This window comes from Plecotus auritus (genome assembly GCF_963455305.1).
Source record: "Plecotus auritus genome assembly, chromosome: 4".
In the NCBI taxonomy this organism is placed as follows: Eukaryota; Metazoa; Chordata; class Mammalia; order Chiroptera; family Vespertilionidae; genus Plecotus; species Plecotus auritus.
The window spans coordinates 100,296,312-100,315,412 of record NC_137775.1 but is presented as its reverse complement, the minus strand read 5'-3'; the positions used below and the strand labels follow the sequence as shown (position 1 = coordinate 100,315,412).

The 19,101-nt window shown below is 51.4% G+C and overlaps 4 protein-coding genes across 6 annotated transcripts; 3 read left to right on the top strand and 1 right to left on the bottom strand.

Annotated features, from left to right (window-relative positions):
• Positions 1–56: 56 nt before the first annotated feature.
• Positions 57–5,449, top strand: RPS18 (ribosomal protein S18). Of its 2 annotated transcripts, XM_080665653.1 has the most exons (6): positions 57–123; positions 593–691; positions 4,782–4,868; positions 4,951–5,052; positions 5,140–5,231; positions 5,333–5,449. In XM_080665653.1, the coding sequence occupies exons 1-6, from the start codon at positions 121–123 to the stop codon at positions 5,406–5,408; spliced, it is 459 nt and encodes a 152-aa protein (XP_080521779.1). In that variant the 5' UTR covers positions 57–120; the 3' UTR covers positions 5,409–5,449. The 2 variants fall into 2 exon arrangements, with proteins under 2 accessions (XP_080521779.1, XP_080521778.1); XM_080665652.1 differs by lacking the exon at positions 57–123 and having other exon boundaries at positions 130–691.
• A 533-nt stretch (positions 5,450–5,982) lies between these two features.
• B3GALT4 (beta-1,3-galactosyltransferase 4) lies at positions 5,983–7,765 on the top strand. Its single transcript, XM_080665646.1, has 2 exons — positions 5,983–6,134; positions 6,329–7,765. The coding sequence occupies exon 2, from the start codon at positions 6,352–6,354 to the stop codon at positions 7,504–7,506; it is 1,155 nt and encodes a 384-aa protein (XP_080521772.1). The 5' UTR covers positions 5,983–6,134; positions 6,329–6,351; the 3' UTR covers positions 7,507–7,765.
• A 57-nt stretch (positions 7,766–7,822) lies between these two features.
• On the bottom strand, positions 7,823–16,882 carry WDR46 (WD repeat domain 46). Its single transcript, XM_080665639.1, has 15 exons — positions 16,692–16,882; positions 16,175–16,387; positions 15,980–16,060; positions 15,731–15,843; positions 15,519–15,606; positions 15,345–15,406; positions 14,982–15,086; positions 14,735–14,885; positions 14,493–14,628; positions 14,206–14,305; positions 9,114–9,427; positions 8,909–9,003; positions 8,663–8,758; positions 8,417–8,530; positions 7,823–8,307 (listed from the first exon to the last, which is right to left on the bottom strand). Exons 1-15 carry the CDS (start codon positions 16,848–16,850, stop codon positions 8,206–8,208), a joined length of 1,929 nt encoding a protein of 642 aa, XP_080521765.1. The 5' UTR covers positions 16,851–16,882; the 3' UTR covers positions 7,823–8,205.
• PFDN6 (prefoldin subunit 6) lies at positions 16,868–18,412 on the top strand. 2 transcript variants are annotated; one of them, XM_080665654.1, is made up of 5 exons: positions 16,868–16,982; positions 17,387–17,463; positions 17,680–17,750; positions 17,834–17,958; positions 18,187–18,412. In XM_080665654.1, exons 2-5 carry the CDS (start codon positions 17,400–17,402, stop codon positions 18,314–18,316), a joined length of 390 nt encoding a protein of 129 aa, XP_080521780.1. In that variant the 5' UTR covers positions 16,868–16,982; positions 17,387–17,399; the 3' UTR covers positions 18,317–18,412. The 2 variants fall into 2 exon arrangements, with proteins under 2 accessions (XP_080521780.1, XP_080521781.1); XM_080665655.1 differs by having other exon boundaries at positions 16,922–17,011.
• The last annotated feature ends 689 nt before the right edge of the window (positions 18,413–19,101 follow it).

Here is a 19,101-nt window from a genome sequence, read left to right as displayed (position 1 = left end):
CACAAGCCGTTTCCGGAGGCTACACCAACATCACCCCGCCCCTTCCGCCTGCTCGCTATATAAGACTATTACGTAACTTCCGCTTTCTCTTCCACAGGAGGCCTGCACGCTGCTGCCGCCATGGTAAGACTCGATTCCGTCTGGGGATCCGGCGACATCGAACCGGGCAGGGAAGGTCTGCTATCAGGGAGCCGAAAACGCCCTGCTTTAGGGGCCTGCAACTTTTTGTGTGGAACTTTGGATCGCGCCCTGGGAAGGAACGACTAAAGACTTCCGTTTCTGGGGAGTGGGGCCAAAGGAAGAGTCGCTCCCCGGGCGCTGGAAAGCTGCGAAAGGCTTGGGCGTGTGCGGAGACCTCTGGCCTCCGCATTCTGAGTGTACTTTGGAGACAGGAGATTTGTCCTCTCCCAGAGGTTGCATTGCCCCCAAGCCCCAACATTTCATGTTCCTGCTGTCCGCAGAACTAAGGAGTTTGCAGTTGGTGAAAACCTGAAGGGGGACCGATGCTCCCTGTGTGACGAGTTTAACGTTCCTGTCTGAGGTTGTGATTTGATAGTTCATGGTGTCTGCTTTCTCCCCCAATCTCTGTCAGTCTCTAGTGATTCCTGAGAAGTTCCAGCACATTTTGCGAGTACTCAACACCAATATCGATGGGCGTCGGAAAATAGCCTTTGCCATCACTGCAATTAAGGTAAAGGAGGGCAAGGAGTGGAGAACATAAATGAGACTTAGGTTGTTAAGATCTAAGCTATAAGTGAGGCAAGGTTGAGGAAACAAGCCCCAACCAGATCACCTCAGCTGCTGGGTAGCCCCCTGAACCCCTTTCCACATTTACCCGAAAGGTAAGAAAGCCAGAGAATAGTCTCAGGTCAAGCCAGAATATTTCACCTGGGGGGTGGGGAGTGGGTTTGTCTACATGAATTCGCTGGGATTTTCCTGGACCGTCAGCCATCATCTTGAGGTCATTCTGTGTTTGGTTTCTGCCTCCTTCCTTCAGTGCATCATAACAGCAACCCTTCCTGTGACATTTATGTGCCCCATAAATCGGATAATTGTGCATCTTGGGTGGGTAGAAATGCCAACAGATTCCAGGTGCGAAGGAGCATAGTTGGGAGGGATGTCACTACATCATGAGCAGGACATTTCCTCACATTTCCAGAGGTGAAAGTCATTGCCTCTTTCCAGTTGAAGGGGGAACCAGTACTTGGCTCGTTGCGTGAAATAATTTGGTGAATGCAAGCTTGGGTATCTCTTCACCAAACGAATGAACTCTTGGAGCCAAAGGGTGACATTCTATTTTTGTTCTCTGGAATACTTGTAATTAGTCATGGACATGGCTGAATGACTTCTTTTCCCACTAGGATGTGCACCTTCCAGGGTGGGGAGCTAGTCTCTGCCTCACAGTTCCCAGCTTGTGTGTGATAGGTGCTCAAGCAGTATTAGGACGTGGATGTTATCAGGGATGCTTTTGTCTGATTTCAAAGAATTTTAAAGGAAACTGATGAGTTGTTTAAAACTAAAATCCTAGGTTCATCCAATTCCCTTGGTTCTTAATTCTGTACTCCAGGGATCACAACTTTTATCCTTTATAAGAAGGTTGCTTCTATTATGTGGAACTAGTAAGGCAGTGTGAAGTACAGAAGTTCCTTTTCAAAAGGTTGTAATGAGACAAATGAAATGGTGAATGGTGACCATGGCTAATGGGGTGCTTCTGTTAAACTGCCTCTTCAAAATTAGTTGGTTTTGTATTTATTAGTTAAATATGTGTTATAACTTGTCAACTTAAAACAACCCTCCAGGTCGGTGTTGGCTCACTGGTTGAGCAAGGGTCCAAGAACCTGGAGGTCTGATTCCAGGTCAGGGCACATGCTTGATCCCCAGTAGGAGGTGTGCAGGAGGCAGCCAATTGATCATTGATGTTTCTCTCTCCCTCTATGTCTCTAGAATAAATAAAAATATATTTACAAAGAACAACACCGAAGCAGTTTCAGGTACTGAATGAAGTCTCTTTAGAGATCCTATGCCCTGCTTATTGGGAAAGTTATTTCTATAGATGAGGTTTTTGCTAATTTTGTGAAGAGCCAGCAAAGACAGCTAGCTCTTCCTCTGGTAAGAGAACTAAAGCTTGATCTTTAGTTAAGGACCTGGGATGGGGGAAAGGCGGGCTGAGTGGGGGGAGGGGTTCCTCTGAAGTGGTCAGCACAGTTAATTGCGGGAAGGGTGAGGAATGGAATGGGAGATACCAAGAAGAGGTGTTGAAAGATCACCAAGATCCTGCACAATTTCTCTGCTGTGATCCCTTCCTGGTAGTTTTTATTTCCACTTGTATGTAGATTTTTGCTATGGGTGTTCTTTAGGACTGCCTGGTCTTCGGTTCTTCCTCTAAATCGGGGATAACTGTCATCTCTGGGTTACTAATGACTGGGAAGTATAAGGAACACTTGTCCTGCCAAAATGCCAGTGTCCCTGTGAGTCGTACTTCTCTAAATACTTTCAGAGTATTAGCTCTTCTATAATGTGGTCCAGGCCCTTGGACTGCAAACATGACCGTTGGTTCCCTATAGTGTAGTCTTCTGGATGGAAAAGGGGACATCTGTGGATCTGGTTTACCTCTGGTTTACCTGTTTTCACTTATGTAGGAACGTTTGTGTAATTAAAATTAGGTATGAAACTTTAATTTCACAGAAGTTTTTTATGTTTTACCGTGATTTTAAATTTATACTTAATAGGTCTTAATAAGTGTGTGTGTTCAGCAGTCACCATGAGTAAACAAATGCACCGGCCGGGGAACATCCACATCCGGCCTGGCACGAGTTAGAACCACTGCAGAGCCCTGGCTGGTGTGGCATGCCCAGGTGTGGGCTGGATCCCCAGTAGGGGGCAGGCAGGACGTAGCCATCCTCATTTCTATCTCTCCCTTCTTCTATCTCTAAAATCAATAAAAACATTAAAAACTGCTGCATAGTCACACGACAATAGAACTAGTTATCTCACATGATGCAGTGTGATTACATGCTAATCATTCCCTGAACATTGTTTACAAGCAGTGAAACTTGGACTTAAATATGTAGACTGTAATTGTAGCTATGTAATGTTTGTTGGTGAAATTACTAGTGTTTTTACCACTGTATGGTCTATTTGCTACATTTTGTTAAAAATAACTGAATTACAAGCTGTTGCTTTAATTATAGGCTGATATTGGTTATTAATAGGGTGTTTCTTTTCACATATGACATACTGACTGGAAATTTTGTCCATTAAATCTGAAGTCTATTAAATCAGGGTCCATAAAATCGAGGTGTTTACTGTATCGTCTAGCTAAAAACTAGAAATCTTGTTTTCATCTATGCCCTTTCCATGCATATTTTAAAGTAAATCTCAAACATATACTATTTTATCTGCACATATTAAGTCCTCACCTTAAGGTTTATTTTTTTATAAGGGAGGGAGAGAAACAAATCATTTGCCTCCCATTCACACCTCTACTTGGGATGGAACCTGCAACCTGGGCATGTGCCCTAACGGGGAATTGAACTTGGTACACGGGACTAGGCTCCAACTAACAGCCACACTGGCCAAGGCCCTAGGTCACTTGGTCTTACAGAGTAAATACTATCTCTCCTTGGGCTATCGTAACAGGTTACCACAGACTGGGCTTAAAACAACCGAAACTTGGTCTCAGTTCTGTAGACCAAATAGCCAAGATCAAGGTGTCCACAGGGCATGCTCCCTCTGTAGGCTCAAGGAATCCTATCTGCCTCTTCTACCCTCTGATAGTCAACAGCAACCCTCAATATTCCTTTGTCTTGCATCCACACCACTTCAACTTCTTGACTTAGTTATCACATGGCTTTCCCTCTTTGTCTACATGTCCTCTCCTTAAGACATGGATTTAGGGGGTAGCCCTAATGCAGTATAGCCTCATTCTGACCATATTTTCAAAGATTCCTAATAAGGTAACATTCTGAGATTCTGGATGGAAATACATTGGATGGGAGGCCACCATCCTTCACTGTCCAGATCTGTTTGGTTGGTGTTTATATGATGCCACCAGTAAGTTTGATTTGGGCAATAAGTTCCCTAGGGCCTGGTCAACTTTGAGCACCGACAGAATCAAGTTTGTGATCTTTAAAAACTGATCGTGGTGGCCCTAGCCAGGTAGGTCAGTTGATTAGAATGTGTCCCAAATACACCAAGGTTGTGGGTTCAAGATATATACAAGAATCAATTGTAAAGGCATAAGTGCAACAACAAATGGATGTTTCTCCCCCCCTTCCTTCCTCTCTAAAATTAATACATAAAACTGATCATGGCTATGTAGTGGCTGATCCAAAGACGTTTAGAGTTTCCAGGAGCTGACAACCCTACCCCGTGATCAAGCCTGCTGACCAAAAGACCTGCTGCTTTGAAGCTGTGTCAGCTTCAGGTGCCAGGCTCTTTGTGCCACCGCTTTGTCTAATGGCCAGCATTTATCAGGAAGTGCACATGCTGGGCAACAAAAGGCGTTCCTGCTTTCCAGAGGTTATCTGCCCCAAGTTCTTGGTCCAGCCCTGCGCCTGAACAAAACTATTTTCTTCTTTTCTACTTGATCATTAGGCTTCTTATCTGGAAAACTGGGTGAGGTACAGGTCATGTGGGCAAGCACTAGATTGTTGCAGGCCCTACCTCAGTGCTTTTTTTTTTTTTTTTTTTTTTTTTTTTTTTTTTTTTTTTTTTAAGCAATTGGGGTGATAAAGGAAACCAAAAAATAACTCCAGCCCAATTCCAAAACCTTTCCTCAGGGTGTAGGGCGAAGATATGCTCATGTGGTGTTGAGGAAAGCAGACATCGACCTCACCAAGAGGGCAGGAGAGCTCACAGAGGACGAGGTGAGGACCAGGAATGGGGCCTGTGGGCTGGGCCTACCTCGGAATGGTGCCATCGGGATCTGACCTGTGTCCTGCCTGCCAGGTGGAACGTGTGATCACCATTATGCAGAACCCACGCCAGTACAAGATTCCAGACTGGTTCTTGAACAGACAGAAGGATGTGAAGGATGGGAAATACAGCCAGGTGTGTATTGAGATGAGAGATTGAAGAAAGGCAGGGCAACAGAGATCGGGGGTAATATAAGCATCCCTCACCCTCTTCCGAATCCAGGTCCTGGCCAATGGTCTGGACAACAAGCTTCGTGAAGACCTGGAGCGGCTGAAGAAAATTCGGGCCCACAGAGGGCTGCGCCACTTCTGGGGGTGAGTCTGGGTGGAGGTCTCCTTTCCCTTCGTGCTGCCTTCTCTTCCCAGATGTTATGTGTGATGTGTATGACCTGTGATCCTCCTTTTCTTACCTACAGTCTTCGTGTTCGAGGCCAGCACACCAAGACCACAGGCCGCCGGGGTCGCACTGTGGGTGTGTCCAAGAAGAAATAAGTCTGTAGGCCTCGTCTGTTAATAAATAGTTTATACACCTATGGCTTCCCTTGTGATTTTTCTTGCTTCTTCTGGGGACATTGATAGGGAATGCTAGCTATCATGAGGACCCTGTTGGTCCTTTTCCCAAGTCTCTTCACTGATGTACCCACCCAGCTACCCAGTGTCCTTGGTTTTGGCTTAAGCAATAGTATCACTCCCCACCCTCTTAAGGTATGAGGAAGTGGGAATAATCACAACCTGTAGGGGGAGCCCAACCAGTTTTCCCTGGGGCTGGAGTGGAGAGTGCAGGTAGTTTGAGCCTAGTCTTGCAGCTCCCGGTGAGTTTTTGCAGGTTTTGGCCACCCTAGCTTTCTACAATATGGGGGCAGGGTGCAATTTCTTTGACATGGAACTGAGGGTCTGCACCCGAAGGTAACACGTGGTTGGGGAGGAAGACCTACGTCAATACGCACTGGTACAATTCAATTACTTTCCCGTCCCCAGAAAGGCCCCCCCTCCGGTATCTGCCACGCTGCTGCAGGCGGGGTTCTGGGAACGCGCGGAGTCACACCCCTCCCGGGAAGGGGCGGGACTGCCGCTCAGCGCCTGCGGGAGGCAGCTAGTGCATCCGCTCTTCGCCAGCCATGGAGCTGAGCTTCAGGGTGGCGGGGCAGCAACCAGGTAACATCCCCGCAGCTCCAGCCGTAGCCTCCTGTGTCCGTGTCTCCGCACCTTATGGCGCAGGTACCATCCACCATCTCCGCTCACCCTATCTTAGGCGTGGTCGGTTAGCCTCCCGCGTCCCTGTCTCCGCACCTTATGGCGCGGGTACCGCCTGCCATCTCCGCTCGCCCCATCCTAGGCGTGGTCGGTTAGGGACTCGGGCTGCCGAGAGCCGGCTCTGCGCCCTCCAACCGCCCTCTATCTCCCCCTCCCAGGCTCCCTCTGACTGTGGCGCACCATGCCCCTCAGCCTCTTCCGGCGCCTTCTCCTCGCCGCCCTGCTGCTGGTGATTGTCTGGGCCCTCTTCGGGCCCTCGGGCCTCGGGGAGGAGCTGCTGAGCCTCTCGCTAGCGTCCCTGCTCCCAGCACCGGCCTTGCCGGGGCCGCCCCTGGCCCTGCCGCGTCTCCTGATCCCCAATGAGGACGCCTGCGGTGGCCCCGGCGCCCCTCCCTTCCTGCTCATCCTGGTGAGCACGGCCCCCGAGAACCTCAACCAAAGAAACGCCATTCGGGCCTCGTGGGGCGGGCAGCGCGAGGCCCGAGGGCTTAGGGTGCAGACTCTCTTTCTTCTGGGAGAGCCTAGCGGACGGCATCCCACCTGGGGCTCCCATGAGAACGACCTGGAACGGGAGTCAGTGGCCCAGGGGGACATATTGCAGGCGGCCTTCCAGGACTCCTACCGCAACCTGACCCTCAAGACGCTCAGCGGGCTGAGCTGGGCGGACAAACACTGCCCGATGGCCCGCTACATCCTCAAGACCGACGATGATGTGTTTGTCAACGTTCCGGAACTGGTATCAGAGCTGGTCCGGCGAGGGGGCCGTTGGGAGCAATGGGAGAGGGGCATGGAGCCCCAGAGAGAGGCTGAGGCTAGAGATGGAGGGTGGAAAGGAGGCAGCCCCACCCCGGTGAGTCAGCCCATGCCTCTCTTGTACCTGGGCCGCGTGCATTGGCGGGTGCACCCCTCTCGGACTCCAGGGGGCAAGCACCAAATATCGGAGGAGCAGTGGCCTGCCACCTGGGGCCCTTTCCCACCCTATGCCTCGGGCACAGGATATGTGTTGTCAGCTTCCGCTGTGCAGCTCATCCTCAAAGTGGCCAGCCGGGCACCCCTTCTGCCACTGGAAGATGTCTTTGTGGGGGTTAGTGCCCGACGAGGAGGCCTCACCCCAACCCACTGTGTCAAGCTGGCTGGTGCCACCCACTATCCCTTGGACAGGTGCTGCTATGGGAAATTCCTGCTGACGTCCCACAGATTGGATCCCTGGAAGATGCAGGAAGCCTGGAAGCTGGTGGGCGGCTCTGATGGGGAAAGGACTGCGCCCTTTTGCTCCTGGCTCCAGGGAGTCCTGGGCATCCTGCGGTGTCGGGTAATAGCCTGGCTTCACAGCTGAGAGGACCCGGGCCACTGGAGAGGAGTGAGGAGCTGAGAGTCCAGCCAGCTCCCCCACCTTCCTCCTGGGCCCAAGGCATCTGGCTGCAACTGGACAGTTTCCTTACACAAGATGCTCAGTCTATCACTGAAGCCTGAAGGATTCAAGGGAAACCCAGGGTCTTGCCTGCCAGCCCCAAAGATGCTCATCAGGAAAGTAAAACAATGCTGCGGTCATCCCCCATCCACGGCAGGAGCCCCTCAATAAATTGGTCTCTCTACTTCGAGTGCAGTGTGGTCCGCACCAGGAGTCCCGGCACACAAGCCTGGGGAGCCTGGGCCCTGCCAGCCCCTGCTGGATGGGAAGCACATCTCCAGGGAGAGAGAGCACAGCCTCTCTGAGGAGAAAGGCCCCTAACGAGCAAAGATAAGGCCACAGCAACCACATGATATGGGGTGGCGGTAGCGGTGGGACACCTGACCACTTGGATCCTAGAGTAGACCCATGCTGGGCAAAGGAAGGGGACAAATACACAGGATGATCCAGACACATTATCCAAAAACTTCACTTTCTTCTTTAATACCTACCCACCCCAGGAGCCAGCTGTCTATTCCCAGTTGGGGGAGGGGCACCTGCCCCTCCTCATTCCAGGGAACAGGAATTCCCCCACAGGTGATCTTGGGGAGAGATTGTTGTTCCCAGGCCATCTTGGAGCCTGGCTCAGTGCACAAATCTGTCCAGGGCAGATGGCCGGGCCCTCACGGGCTTGGCTGCCTTCTCTTGCTTCTGTGGCTGCTGCTCAAGGCTCTGTCGGACTTTGTCCTGGGAAGATAGGGGGCAAAGTGAGAAGTGGCAGGCTGGCAAGGACAGAGGCACCAGCAGGAGGGTACAGCCTGTGGGAGGCCTGGCCCACCCCCAAATGCTCCTTTACCCTGTGTTCCTTGTCCATGACCTTCTTCTTCCTCTTCACCAGGCTTGCTGTTGAGCTTCGGCCCTTCAGCTTTGGCTTTGGCTGGAAGGGAGCCTTGGACTCTGGGTCGTAGCCCTGGGGAAGGGGACAGGAGTGAAGTCTGTAACAGCCTCAGAGACAGGGAACTGTGGCAGCACCCACCTGCTGTACCACACTCCTGGGATGTGGTGGGTGAGGCTGTGCCTGGGACTCGGGTCTGCTCCCTACCAGCCTCTCTCTCCGTTCCTTCTTTGCCTGCTCCAAAGAGATGACATCAACCTCTGCCAGGGCTCGTGGGTCCAGACAAATGAGCTCTGCAGGTACCTGGAGGCGTCACAGAGAGGGGGACAGGAATGGGTGAGGAGGGTGACCCCAAAGGGGGACTGAAGCCAGGCTGAATCCAACTCTTTCCAAGACCCCCAGTATGAGAGCTTTCCTCAACCCCAACCCCAACCCCAGTCCCCACATCCTCACCTTCTCTAGCAGGGCCTTCACCTCCCACTCCTGCCTCTGCTTCCGGCTCCTGTACGGATTACTCTCCAGGCCATCAAAGTTGGGCTCAGCAGCCCCTGCGGGGAGGGAAGACCATGGAGCCATAAACAAGAATCCAGTTCAGCATTCCAGCCTGACCAGGCCCCTTGCTCCCAGCTATCTCAGGCCCACCCCTTGGCCCACTTACCAGGGACCAGCATGCTGGTGATGCCCCCACTGTGCCCCAACCCCAGCACATCTTCAAAGGGGCAGAACTGAAGGCCATGCACGTGGCCTGAGAGCCGGTGGGTGAGATAGGGCTTCTCGAGGGAGGGTGGGCTGGCCTTGCCCTGCCCTGCCCATATGTTGACCACATCACCCATTCCTGCGGCCAGCAGTCCCCGCTGGGAGAAGGCCAGGTGCCCCGCTCCCTGGGGCAGGGTCCGAGCACTCAGAGGCTGGAACTTCCCTCGCAAGTCAAAGATCTTCAGCTGGTGGTCCAGGCCAGAGGTGGCCATGTACCTGGGGGATTAGGGAGGACCAATTATTTCAGGGGTTACTGAGCAGGCCTGTGGCTGAATCCAGGCATCAAGTCTGGTTGGGGAGAAAAAAGACTGATGGTAACCACAACCATCACACCGAACACTGCAAACAGCCTCCTGGTCACACGTCACACAACTCGAACTAGGCTGTATTTCCCTTTTACAAATGAGGAAACAAGCTCAGAGGAAGGAAAGCAGGGCGAGAGGTAGATCTAGGATCCAAGGCAGGCCTATTTCTTTAGCATCTGCCCTCTAACCTACTCAAGTCGTGAACCAAAGGGAGAATGCCCATGACATGCACCTAAATGACATCCCACTGCACAGACGGCAGCACGCGGCTCAGCAAAGGGGAGGGTCAGGGAGGGTGGACTGCAGTGGTCAGGCCGCTTTCCTAGGGAGACTGGGATATAAGCCATTCTCAGCGATTCTCCAGAAAGCAGAAGCAGACACAGCAAGTGCAAATGGATGAGCAGGAGAGGGGAGGCGGAGGGGTGTTTCCAGGTCTGGCAGGAAACAGGCCAGGAGGGTCAACAGGGGACAAGTTGCAGGGGCTCTGTCGAGTCAGACTGGGACTCTAACGCCCCAGTCGTGCCCTCTGGCCATCGCAAGCCACCACGGAAGACAACATGGACCTGAGGAAACCTTAGACAGTCATGCAGCCACGTGCTAGAGGGCCCGACTCCACCCCCTTCCCAGAGGAGGGCTGGGTCGCTGACCAGATCCTCTCAAGAAACTGGGCACTGCACAGCTCGTCTATTTTCAGAGGCTGCCTTTCTGCCTGTGTTCAAGCTGTTCCTCAGTGAGGGAGGCTGGAGAGGAGCCAGCCAGGCCAGGAGACGCACATTTGTAAAGGGCCAAGGTGCTCTCTCTCGCTGTGGCTATGAGCCCAGGAGGAGGGGACTGAAGAGTTCCTAAGAGCAAAGGGCCCAGCTGGATACTTCTGACAAGACTATCAGGGCCCAGTTCCACCAAAGGGCTCCTGGGGCACAGGGCCACACCCGTCAGTGCACCAACAACTCCGGGGCACATCCTGACTCCTCACCCACCTCTGGGAACCTGTGCAAATACCAGGTGGACATGCAGGCCACGCTACCATGTGACTAAGCGTAGTAAACAGTCCAGCTTTGAGAATCCAATCCCATTTGGAATCCAATTCCAAACAGCCTCTTATGGAAGACAGCGAGCCTCATCTCTGGAGCCCCTGAGCCCCTGCGGAGGACCTGGGGGCTGGACCTGTGGTCAGAGACCGGAGCCATTCAGCACTGGTGTTGAGCAAAGCTCAGTGAACGAGCTCATTAAGCCCCAGAAGAGGAGCAGCTGACCCAGGCAGCCCCGGAAGGCAAACTACAGAAGGCAGCAAGCCCGGGACGGGCCTCGCACTAGACAGGCCGGCCCAGCTATGGGGCCAAAGAGGCAGAACCAACTCACTTGGCACCAAAGATACAACTCTGGGAGTCCAAGGGGTCCGAGCCACTGGAGACTTTCATAAGGTGGGGCCACTTCGCTTTTCCTTTTCCTGATTTCCTTTCAAACAACTTAAAAACAAAGTTATGTAGTTTCTATTTAACGTAGAGGATTCTTGAGCAGCGGGTAAAAGAAGGAAAGCAGCTTGTGGGGAAGGTTGTTCTGACAACTCCCGGGGAGCAAGGCAGGAGGAAGGCTTGAGGCTGGAAGCAGGCCGAGAGCACCACACATGACCACTGAGACAGCAAGGATGGAGAGAAACATGTGCAGGGACCTTTGAGGGACAGGCAGTCAGGACCTCACGGGGCTCATGAACAGCAGAGCCTGGGCATCCAGACAGCGCTTGGCAAACAGTGCTTTTGAATTCTGCTCCTCCGGGTGGCTAAGGAACACAGGGCTGTGTAGCTAGCTAGTGGTGTCCAAGAAGTCAAATTGTGTGCAACAGGAAAATGTGGCAGAAAAGGAGCAGGCAAGGAGGAGCCTGGGAGTTGGGTGTCCGATCCAGTGATAGACACATCAAGTCTGGGGTGACAGAGACAACTGAGTAGCACCTAGATGCCCCACCTGGCCAATCAGTCATCCCTGAAAACTACTGCTACCTGTTTTTGTGAAAGAAGTGTAACTGCAGCACTGCAGCAAGGCAGGCTCAATGGCCCATTCATCCTTATGCCCCAGAACCTTAGCACAGAGCCCAGCGAAGGCCTGATGAATGAAAGGAATTAGAAGAAAACACACAGGAATCTGTGTGAAAAACTCTCCGCCAGATCCACACACATACACACCAGACAGAACAGCTGTGAAATGCAAATACTCTCAGGAAGCACAGAAATTCCAAGCAAACCCACCTCCCTGCCCTCACACCAGCCAGACCTAAAGGGAACAGTGTGTTTACTGACGGCGACGATGAAGGCAATGCTCCCTGTTCACTGGCTCCATGCTAAGCTCTATGTGCCTGAACTCGCTTTACCATCTACAACAGCTTTTTTTTTTTTTTTTTTGCTATCTATATATTTTATTTTTAATTTCTTTATTGATTAAGGTATTACATATGTGTCCTTATCCCCCCATTGCCCCTCCTACCCACCCCCGACTCAAACCTCAGGGAAGGTAGGGGAGGGTGAGGGTAAGGGGAAGAGATCAACTGTCTACAACAGCTTTTTGAGCTTAGCCCAGGACTGGCAAACTATGGCGAAACAAATCCGGCCCACCACCTACAGCTGAGAATGATTTTTACATTAAGTGGTTGGGAAAAAAAAATCAAAAGAATATTTCAAGCCCAGCTAGTGTGGCTGAATGGTTGAGCATCGACCTATGAACCAGGAGGTCACGGTTCGATTCCTGGTCAGGACACATGCCTGGGTTGTGGGCATGATCCCGGTGTGGGGCACTGATTGATTCTCTCTCATCATTGATGTTTCTATCTCTCTCTCTCCCTTCCTCTCTGAAATCAATCAAAATATACTAAAAAAATATATTAATAAAAAGGCCCTAACCAGTTTGGCTCAGTGGATAGAGCATTGGCCTGAGGACTGAAGGGTCCCAGGTTCGATTCCGGTCAAGGGCATGTACCTTGGTTGTGGCACATTCCCAGTAGGGGGTGTGCAGGAGGCAGCTGATCGATGTTTCTCTCTCACTGATGTTTCTAACTCTCTATCCCTCTTCCTTCCTCTCCGTAAAAAATCAATCCTATATAATAAAAGGCTAGTATGCAAATTGTCCCCTCAACTGGGACTTTGACCGGGAATTCGACCAGGGGGTGGGGCCAGCTGGCCAACTGTCCACTGTCCCTCCCCCTAGCTGGCCCCGCTCCTGATCGGCGCCCGCTCACCCCGATTGGGGGTGGGGCGGGCCAGCCAACTGCTTGTGGCCCTGCTCCACAGCCGGCCCAGCCCGATGAGGGCAGGTCAGCCGAACCCCACCTGTGCACAAATTTGTGCACCAGGCCTCTAGTAAAATATATTTTTTTAAAAAAAGAATATTTCAAGACAAGAAAATTATATGAAATTGTGTCCACAAATGGTCTTATTGGAACACAACCATGTTCACTCTACTGCTTTCGCGCTACATTAGCACAGCAGAGTGGTCAAGACAGACACTGACATGGGATCACTTTCTGCTGCTGCTGGAGTCGCAGCCACACGGTCATACCCTGACAGCAATCTAAGCACCTCCCAGCCACCTGCCTCATTACCTGCCTATCTGCAAGACATTGTCAAGGATAAAATATGTAAAATCTCTCTACAGATCAACATTAACAGATACACATTTGCAGTCAAGTTTGATGACTTTGAACACTAACTCTGAATATCAATTAAGCAATATATCTCAAAAAGAGGAATCTAATTCTTCTCATTAGTAGACCTGTATTTGAAAAATACTGCATTCAATTATTACATTTTGAATTTCATTGTTTAAAAATTTGTGATAGCCCTAACCAGTCTGGCTCAGTGGATAGAGCATTGGCCTGTGGATTGAAGGGTCCCAGGTTCGATTTCGGTCAAGGGCATGTACCTTGGTTGTGGGTACATCCCCAGTAGAAAGTGTGCAGGAGGCAACTGAATTGATGTTTCTCTCTCATCGATGTTTCTAACTCTCTATCTCTCTCCTTCTCCCTTCCTCTCTGTAAAAAACCAATTTAAATAAATAAATAAATAAATAAATAAATAAATAAATAAATAAATAAATAAAATAAAAATAAAAATTTGTGATACTGTTTTTTTTTCTTATTATTATACAAATATCTACATAATAACCTCGATTTTGCCTCTTGGCCAGCAAAGCCTAAAACATTTACTATCTGGCTTTTATATATGTGTATATATGTACATGTACATATATATATTGATTTCAGAGAGGAAAAGAGAAATATCTATGATGAGAGAGAATCATCGATTGGCTACCGCCTGTCTCTCCCTCCCCCCGCCGCCCTGCCCCACTGGGGATGGAGCCCACTACCAGAAGCCCTGACCAGGAATCAAACCGTGACGTCCTGCTTCGTAGGTCGATGCTCAACCACTGAGTCATGCTAGCCAGGCCTACCAGGCTCTTTATAGAAAAAGTTTGCTGACCCTTGAGCTAGAGTCTAGACACTCATGCCCCCACTCTCAAGGTGAGGAAAGTGTGGCACACAGAGTTATGTAATGTGCCCACACCCACGTGGCTGGTCAGTGGTGGCACCAGGATTTAAACCCAGGCAGCTTGATGCAGAGTCTGTGCTCTTAAAGACACTCGGTCTTCCACACCTTTCTATCCAGCTGTGACCACCAGCACCTCATGCCCCAACAAGTGACTTACGTGCCTGTAGAATCTACTGCCACAGCCCGGACCCCCCCGCGGTGACAGAGAATCTTTGCCAGCGGCTCTTTCATGGCTGGACTCCATAAGGACACAGTACCTGGCAGTCAGAGAAGAAGAGCCAAAGTGGGCACTGAGGGGATTAAACTTGGAAAAGATGGGGACTCCAGATCAAGAGGAGCCCAGAGAGGAAGGTAAAAGGCAACTTTACGGGACTCATGAAGTACAAATATAGGAGAAAAGCAGGGTAGGATGGTCAGAGAGGCAAATCTCAGCCAGGGACCAACCATTGTTGTGTCCAAGATGGATGACGGCATTGTAAGGGTTCTGTGTCATGACGTCCAGTCGTCCAGCCCGGGCATTCAGAGCTGCCACAATCTTCCCCACTGACACGTCAAGGTAGGTCAGAAAGCCTGTCTCTGACTGTGAGAGAGAAATGAGTCCTGATTGCGCTGTCCCCCCTCTACCGGGGTGCCAGAGGAGGCATGGTCTTCTCGGGGGCTCCCACCCAGTCCCTGTGCTGACTCACAGATGTGGCCAGGAGGAAGTGGAAAGGCAGGAACTCAAGCCGCGTAACGCAGTCGCAGCGGCGGATGCAATGGAGTTCAATTCCCTGGTTGTCATAGATGTGAAGCCAGCGGTTCTGAGCGACAGCAAGCAGTGCCTCTGAATGCAGGAACCTGGGAGGAAAGGGCAGAGGGTAAGGGGTCACAGCTGTCATTCAATCAAGAAGGGCTGTCTCACCGCCACTGACCCCTGATGGACAGGCCACTGACCGGATGTCCTGCACCGCCTCCATGACGTTGATCTCACACATGAGCTTCTTTGTTACCCAGTCAAGGGCAGCCACATGACCCCGGCGCCCTCCAAAAGCCAAGTGTCTGTTGGAGGTAGGGAACAAGCAGGGTGTCAATGCAGGGGAGCACCCTCAGACCATTTGAGGTCTTCATGCCAGCCCCTTCTTTCCAGGTGAGCGGAGAGATGTCATACGTGTTCACCCTCACATGCAAGCAAATCACAGGACACATCCCACATCAACAACCCAAACATACACAGGTATGGCTGAGGTGGGCCTGGCTGAAGTGGTTAAGGAGATGTGCCCTCATTCCAGTTCCAGAGTCACTAGAATTCAACCTTACCTCCCAGTCTGAGAGTAATTCAGCCTGTAGGGTCCAAACTGTCTCAAGTTCAAGTCAAAGTGCTAGGAAAGGGAAGAGTTAAAAAAGAATCAAGAACTAAATGGCTCACTTCAGTAATTCCCTCTTCTAGTCCCCATTTCGTCTTACCTGGCCCATTCCCATCCCCAGGCTCACCTTGGCTGCACTGGCAATGTCCACAGCCTCCACGATGTCCGCCTGGCGAATCCTGGCTGTGTCCTCCCCATCCTCTCCTTCCAGAAACCTGCAAATGAGTGTTGGAGCTGCAGTAAAACTTCCTAATATGAAGTAAGTGCACCAACATGAAAACAGGAAAGGACAGTCCCATAAAGCAGGGGCTGGAGGGGCCCAGATCAGGGGCCACTCACCCAGGTTCCTCAGCAAGCAGCAGCTCAGAACGAGCAGCTTTGACACTTATTTCCTCTTCCTCAGCTTCAGCCACCTCAAGCCGGCTTCGGGTTTTGGACTTAGAATGTGGCAGCTACAACATCGTTGGTGGGGAAGATATGGGGGGAAAAAAGACATTATGTGAGGTCACAAGAGAGCCACCTGGTCCCGTCTCCATCCATCTCATCCAGACACTCCCTGCCTGCAACCCCTCTCAGACTGGTCCTCACCTTTTTGGATTTGTCAATGCGACGGAACTTCTGAGCAACCTCCACAGAGACCGGGGCGGGGCCTGGGAATGGGTCCTGGGCCTGGGGCAGGGAGGAGGCAATTCGCTGACAGGCTCGGATTGAACTGAACCCAACCTTCGCATCCTCAAAGCACAAGGAAACTTGCCCCGCTACCCTATCAGGTCCCATGCTCACCCCCGACAAGCTCCGCGGAGGCTCCGCATTCCTCTGTTCTCGGGGTTTCTTTAAGATCTGGGGCTTCTTGGAGATGCGAGACTTCTTTGGGGTGTGAGTGTTCTTTGGCTTCTGGGGGCAGAGCTCTCCATTCCTCCTCTTGTTAGGAAGGGGCTCTGGAGAGGCTGTAGCAGTGGTCGGAGTGATCTCTTCCTCCCAGTATCGCCGCGGTTTCTTTTATATATATATATTTCCGAGAGGAAGGGAGAGAGAGAAGCACCAATGATGAGACAATCATTGACGGCTGCCTCCTGCACGCCCCGCACTGGAGATCGAGCCTGCAACCCGAGCATGTGCCCCTACTGGGATCGAAACATGACCTCCTGGTTCATAGGTCAATGCTCAACCACCGAATCAGGCCCCCTCGGCTCGTGGCGGTTTCCACGGGCAGATCAGAAGCCCTGATGCTCCGCTGCCCCTGCCCCGCCCCTCCGACCCTGGGTTGAAAACTTTCCTTCCGCCCCAGGAAGATCTCTACCTTTTTCTTGTTCTGAAGTTTATCTTTCTTGGGAGAGATATCCCTGCCCGGCTTGGGGGCAGTATCCATCCTGCCCACCCTAGGGACGATCCACGTGCCAACTCCTCTCAGCTGTCCCACAGTCTCACAGGTATCTCCCGGAAGTCCTCCAGCCCTCATCCAATCAGCGCTGTACCAGGTGTGAAGCCTACAGTCGCCATCTTGAATGAGGGCAGCTCGCCCTTAAGGGGCCAGGCGGACGTTGGTCCCGCTCCTCCGAGTGGCAGCTTATGCACGAGTAACGAAAGAAAGGCAAGTCCGGGACCAGGTCCCAAGAAACGGTGCGGTTGATTTTTCCATCTTCGCTTCCCCATCTTTCCTGGAATCTTCAAAATTTGTATTTTTAGCAGAACGCCGCTTATTAAACGCGTCTGAACTACAATTCTCGGCATGCATCAGATGGTAGCATTCCCAGCATTCTTTGTTTACTTCCGGGTTTATAATTACTGAAGGGAGAACAAGTGAGGCAGGGTTTCGGTTTGGGGTCTCGTTTCAACTGCCACCTCCTACGGCCTGGGCCGTGTGGATACGAACGGGAGAAGCTGCTGTGCCCCGAGAGGCCGCCGCTCAAGAGTGCTGTCATCTCCGCAAGCCAGACCATTACAAGGAGCTCGGGTGCCTTCCAGAGTGTGAGACCCAGCGCCCCTCTCCCGCAGGCTCGTCGCCGCCATGGCTGAGCTGATCCAGAAGAAGCTACAGGGAGAAGTGGAGAAATACCAGCAGCTGCAGAAGGGTAAGGGAGAAGGTCGGCGCAGCTTCCCTCGATCCCTGCACTCACTCCGAACCCAAAGCCATACTAAGGTCATGTTTTCTTCCCCACCCCAGACGCGCCGCCCCATCCTTGACTGCCTCCCCACCTCCATCTTCTTCTGACTAGGATTGTGGGGTCTGGTAGCACATGTGTTTTCTCTAATAGTCTTTCCTGCCACCCACACTCCCCCACCCCCAGACTTGAGTAAATCCATGTCAGGGCGGCAGAAGCTTGAAGCACAACTAACAGAAAATAATATCGTGAAGGAGGTGAGATTGGGATTTGTGGGGCAAGGAGGGAGGGGGCTGTACTGGAAAGGATTCTGACGTTATGTGCCCCACGCCTCCACCAGGAACTGGCCTTGCTGGATGGGTCCAACGTGGTCTTTAAACTTCTGGGTCCCGTGCTGGTCAAACAGGAGCTGGGGGAGGCTCGGGCCACAGTAGGGAAGAGACTGGACTATATCACAGCTGAAATGTGAGTCTTTGTCCCCCACCCTGTGATGCGCCTGACACCACCGGAGGGGTGTTGGGAACCACTGAGGAGCTCTAGAGCAGCCCTATTGTCCACTTCCTCCAATCCCTTCCCCTTTAACCTCTTCCCCTCCCTGCCCTAGATCTCAAGTTGTCCACTGATCTTTCTTGCCTTCAGCATCCTCAGTAAGTCTCCCTAACTTATTTGCTTGTCTCTCTTGCCTCTTCTCAGTAAGCGATACGAATCCCAGCTCCGGGACCTCGAGCAGCAGTCAGAGCAACAGAGGGAGACCCTTGCTCAGCTGCAGCAGGAGTTCCAGCGGGCCCAGGCGGCAAAGGCAGGGGCTCCTGGCAAGGCCTGACCCTATGGTCGGGGGGCAGGGAGAACCCAGGCAGCTCTAGGGTCTATACTGTGGCTAATAAAATGTGAAAACACCTGGCTGTTTGACCAGCCACTTCTGTCATAATTGTCTTCATCCATTATCCCAGCCCCTTCCACCTAATGTATATACACCACCTGTTACGTCAAAGTCCAAATTCTTGCAACTGGAATCTTTGTGAGTCATCCATCCTTTTTTGAGACTAAAATCTAAAATATCTCAAGCCTCATCTATATATAACACTTAGCTTGGTTGGCATGCCCCTTTAGGAAACATGAGGGCATTTACAATGCAACTGTTGTTGGGAAGATGAGTTTAATTCAGTCCTCTCATCTGAGACCCCAGGAAGAAAGGGGGACCTCAGTACTAGGATTTCTTATCCTCCCAAGTAGCCTCAGCATCTTAGTTCTTTTTAGTCTCTTAGAATTTGTTTGAATGTAGCTTGGACTGATTTAAATCCTAGCACATACTTTGTGATGTTCTAACTCTTCCAAGTTTGTACATTGCCCACAAAGTTCTTCATGTCTTTGTCCTAAAATTGTTTCTTACAAATTTGCAGCCAGGGGAGTTCTTCATTCTGATCACTTTAAATGAGTGGCTAGTACTTGACATGGATCTATGACAACTAAGGAGAAAAATTTAAGAGCAAATAAAGGGACCAGGGATGGAGAGGTTGCTAGGAAGGAATAAACCAGAATTCTGAGGACATGGTTTTTCGGCAAGACTCCACTTTCAGATCTTCATTGGGATAGAAAGGTTCCCTTCAT

What these genes read in the sequence shown, in the direction of transcription:
- RPS18 (XM_080665652.1), top strand. Translation starts at nt 560, where the DNA reads ATGGTGTCTGCTTTCTCCCCCAATCTCTGTCAGTCTCTAGTGATTCCT. An exon ending in TTGCCATCACTGCAATTAAG is followed by an intron (nt 692 to 4,781) that starts GTAAAGGAGGGC and finishes ACCTTTCCTCAG; the next exon opens with GGTGTAGGGCGAAGATATGC. An exon ending in AGGATGGGAAATACAGCCAG is followed by an intron (nt 5,053 to 5,139) that starts GTGTGTATTGAG and finishes TTCCGAATCCAG; the next exon opens with GTCCTGGCCAATGGTCTGGA.
- B3GALT4 (XM_080665646.1), top strand. Translation starts at nt 6,352, where the DNA reads ATGCCCCTCAGCCTCTTCCGGCGCCTTCTCCTCGCCGCCCTGCTGCTG.
- WDR46 (XM_080665639.1), bottom strand. Translation starts at nt 16,850, where the DNA reads ATGAGGGCTGGAGGACTTCCGGGAGATACCTGTGAGACTGTGGGACAG. An exon ending in CTCCGCGGAGCTTGTCGGGG is followed by an intron (nt 16,061 to 16,174) that starts GTGAGCATGGGA and finishes TCCCTGCCCCAG; the next exon opens with GCCCAGGACCCATTCCCAGG. An exon ending in CACCAGCATGCTGGTCCCTG is followed by an intron (nt 9,004 to 9,113) that starts GTAAGTGGGCCA and finishes CCCTCCCCGCAG; the next exon opens with GGGCTGCTGAGCCCAACTTT.
- PFDN6 (XM_080665654.1), top strand. Translation starts at nt 17,400, where the DNA reads ATGGCTGAGCTGATCCAGAAGAAGCTACAGGGAGAAGTGGAGAAATAC. An exon ending in ATACCAGCAGCTGCAGAAGG is followed by an intron (nt 17,464 to 17,679) that starts GTAAGGGAGAAG and finishes CCCCACCCCCAG; the next exon opens with ACTTGAGTAAATCCATGTCA. An exon ending in AAAATAATATCGTGAAGGAG is followed by an intron (nt 17,751 to 17,833) that starts GTGAGATTGGGA and finishes CGCCTCCACCAG; the next exon opens with GAACTGGCCTTGCTGGATGG.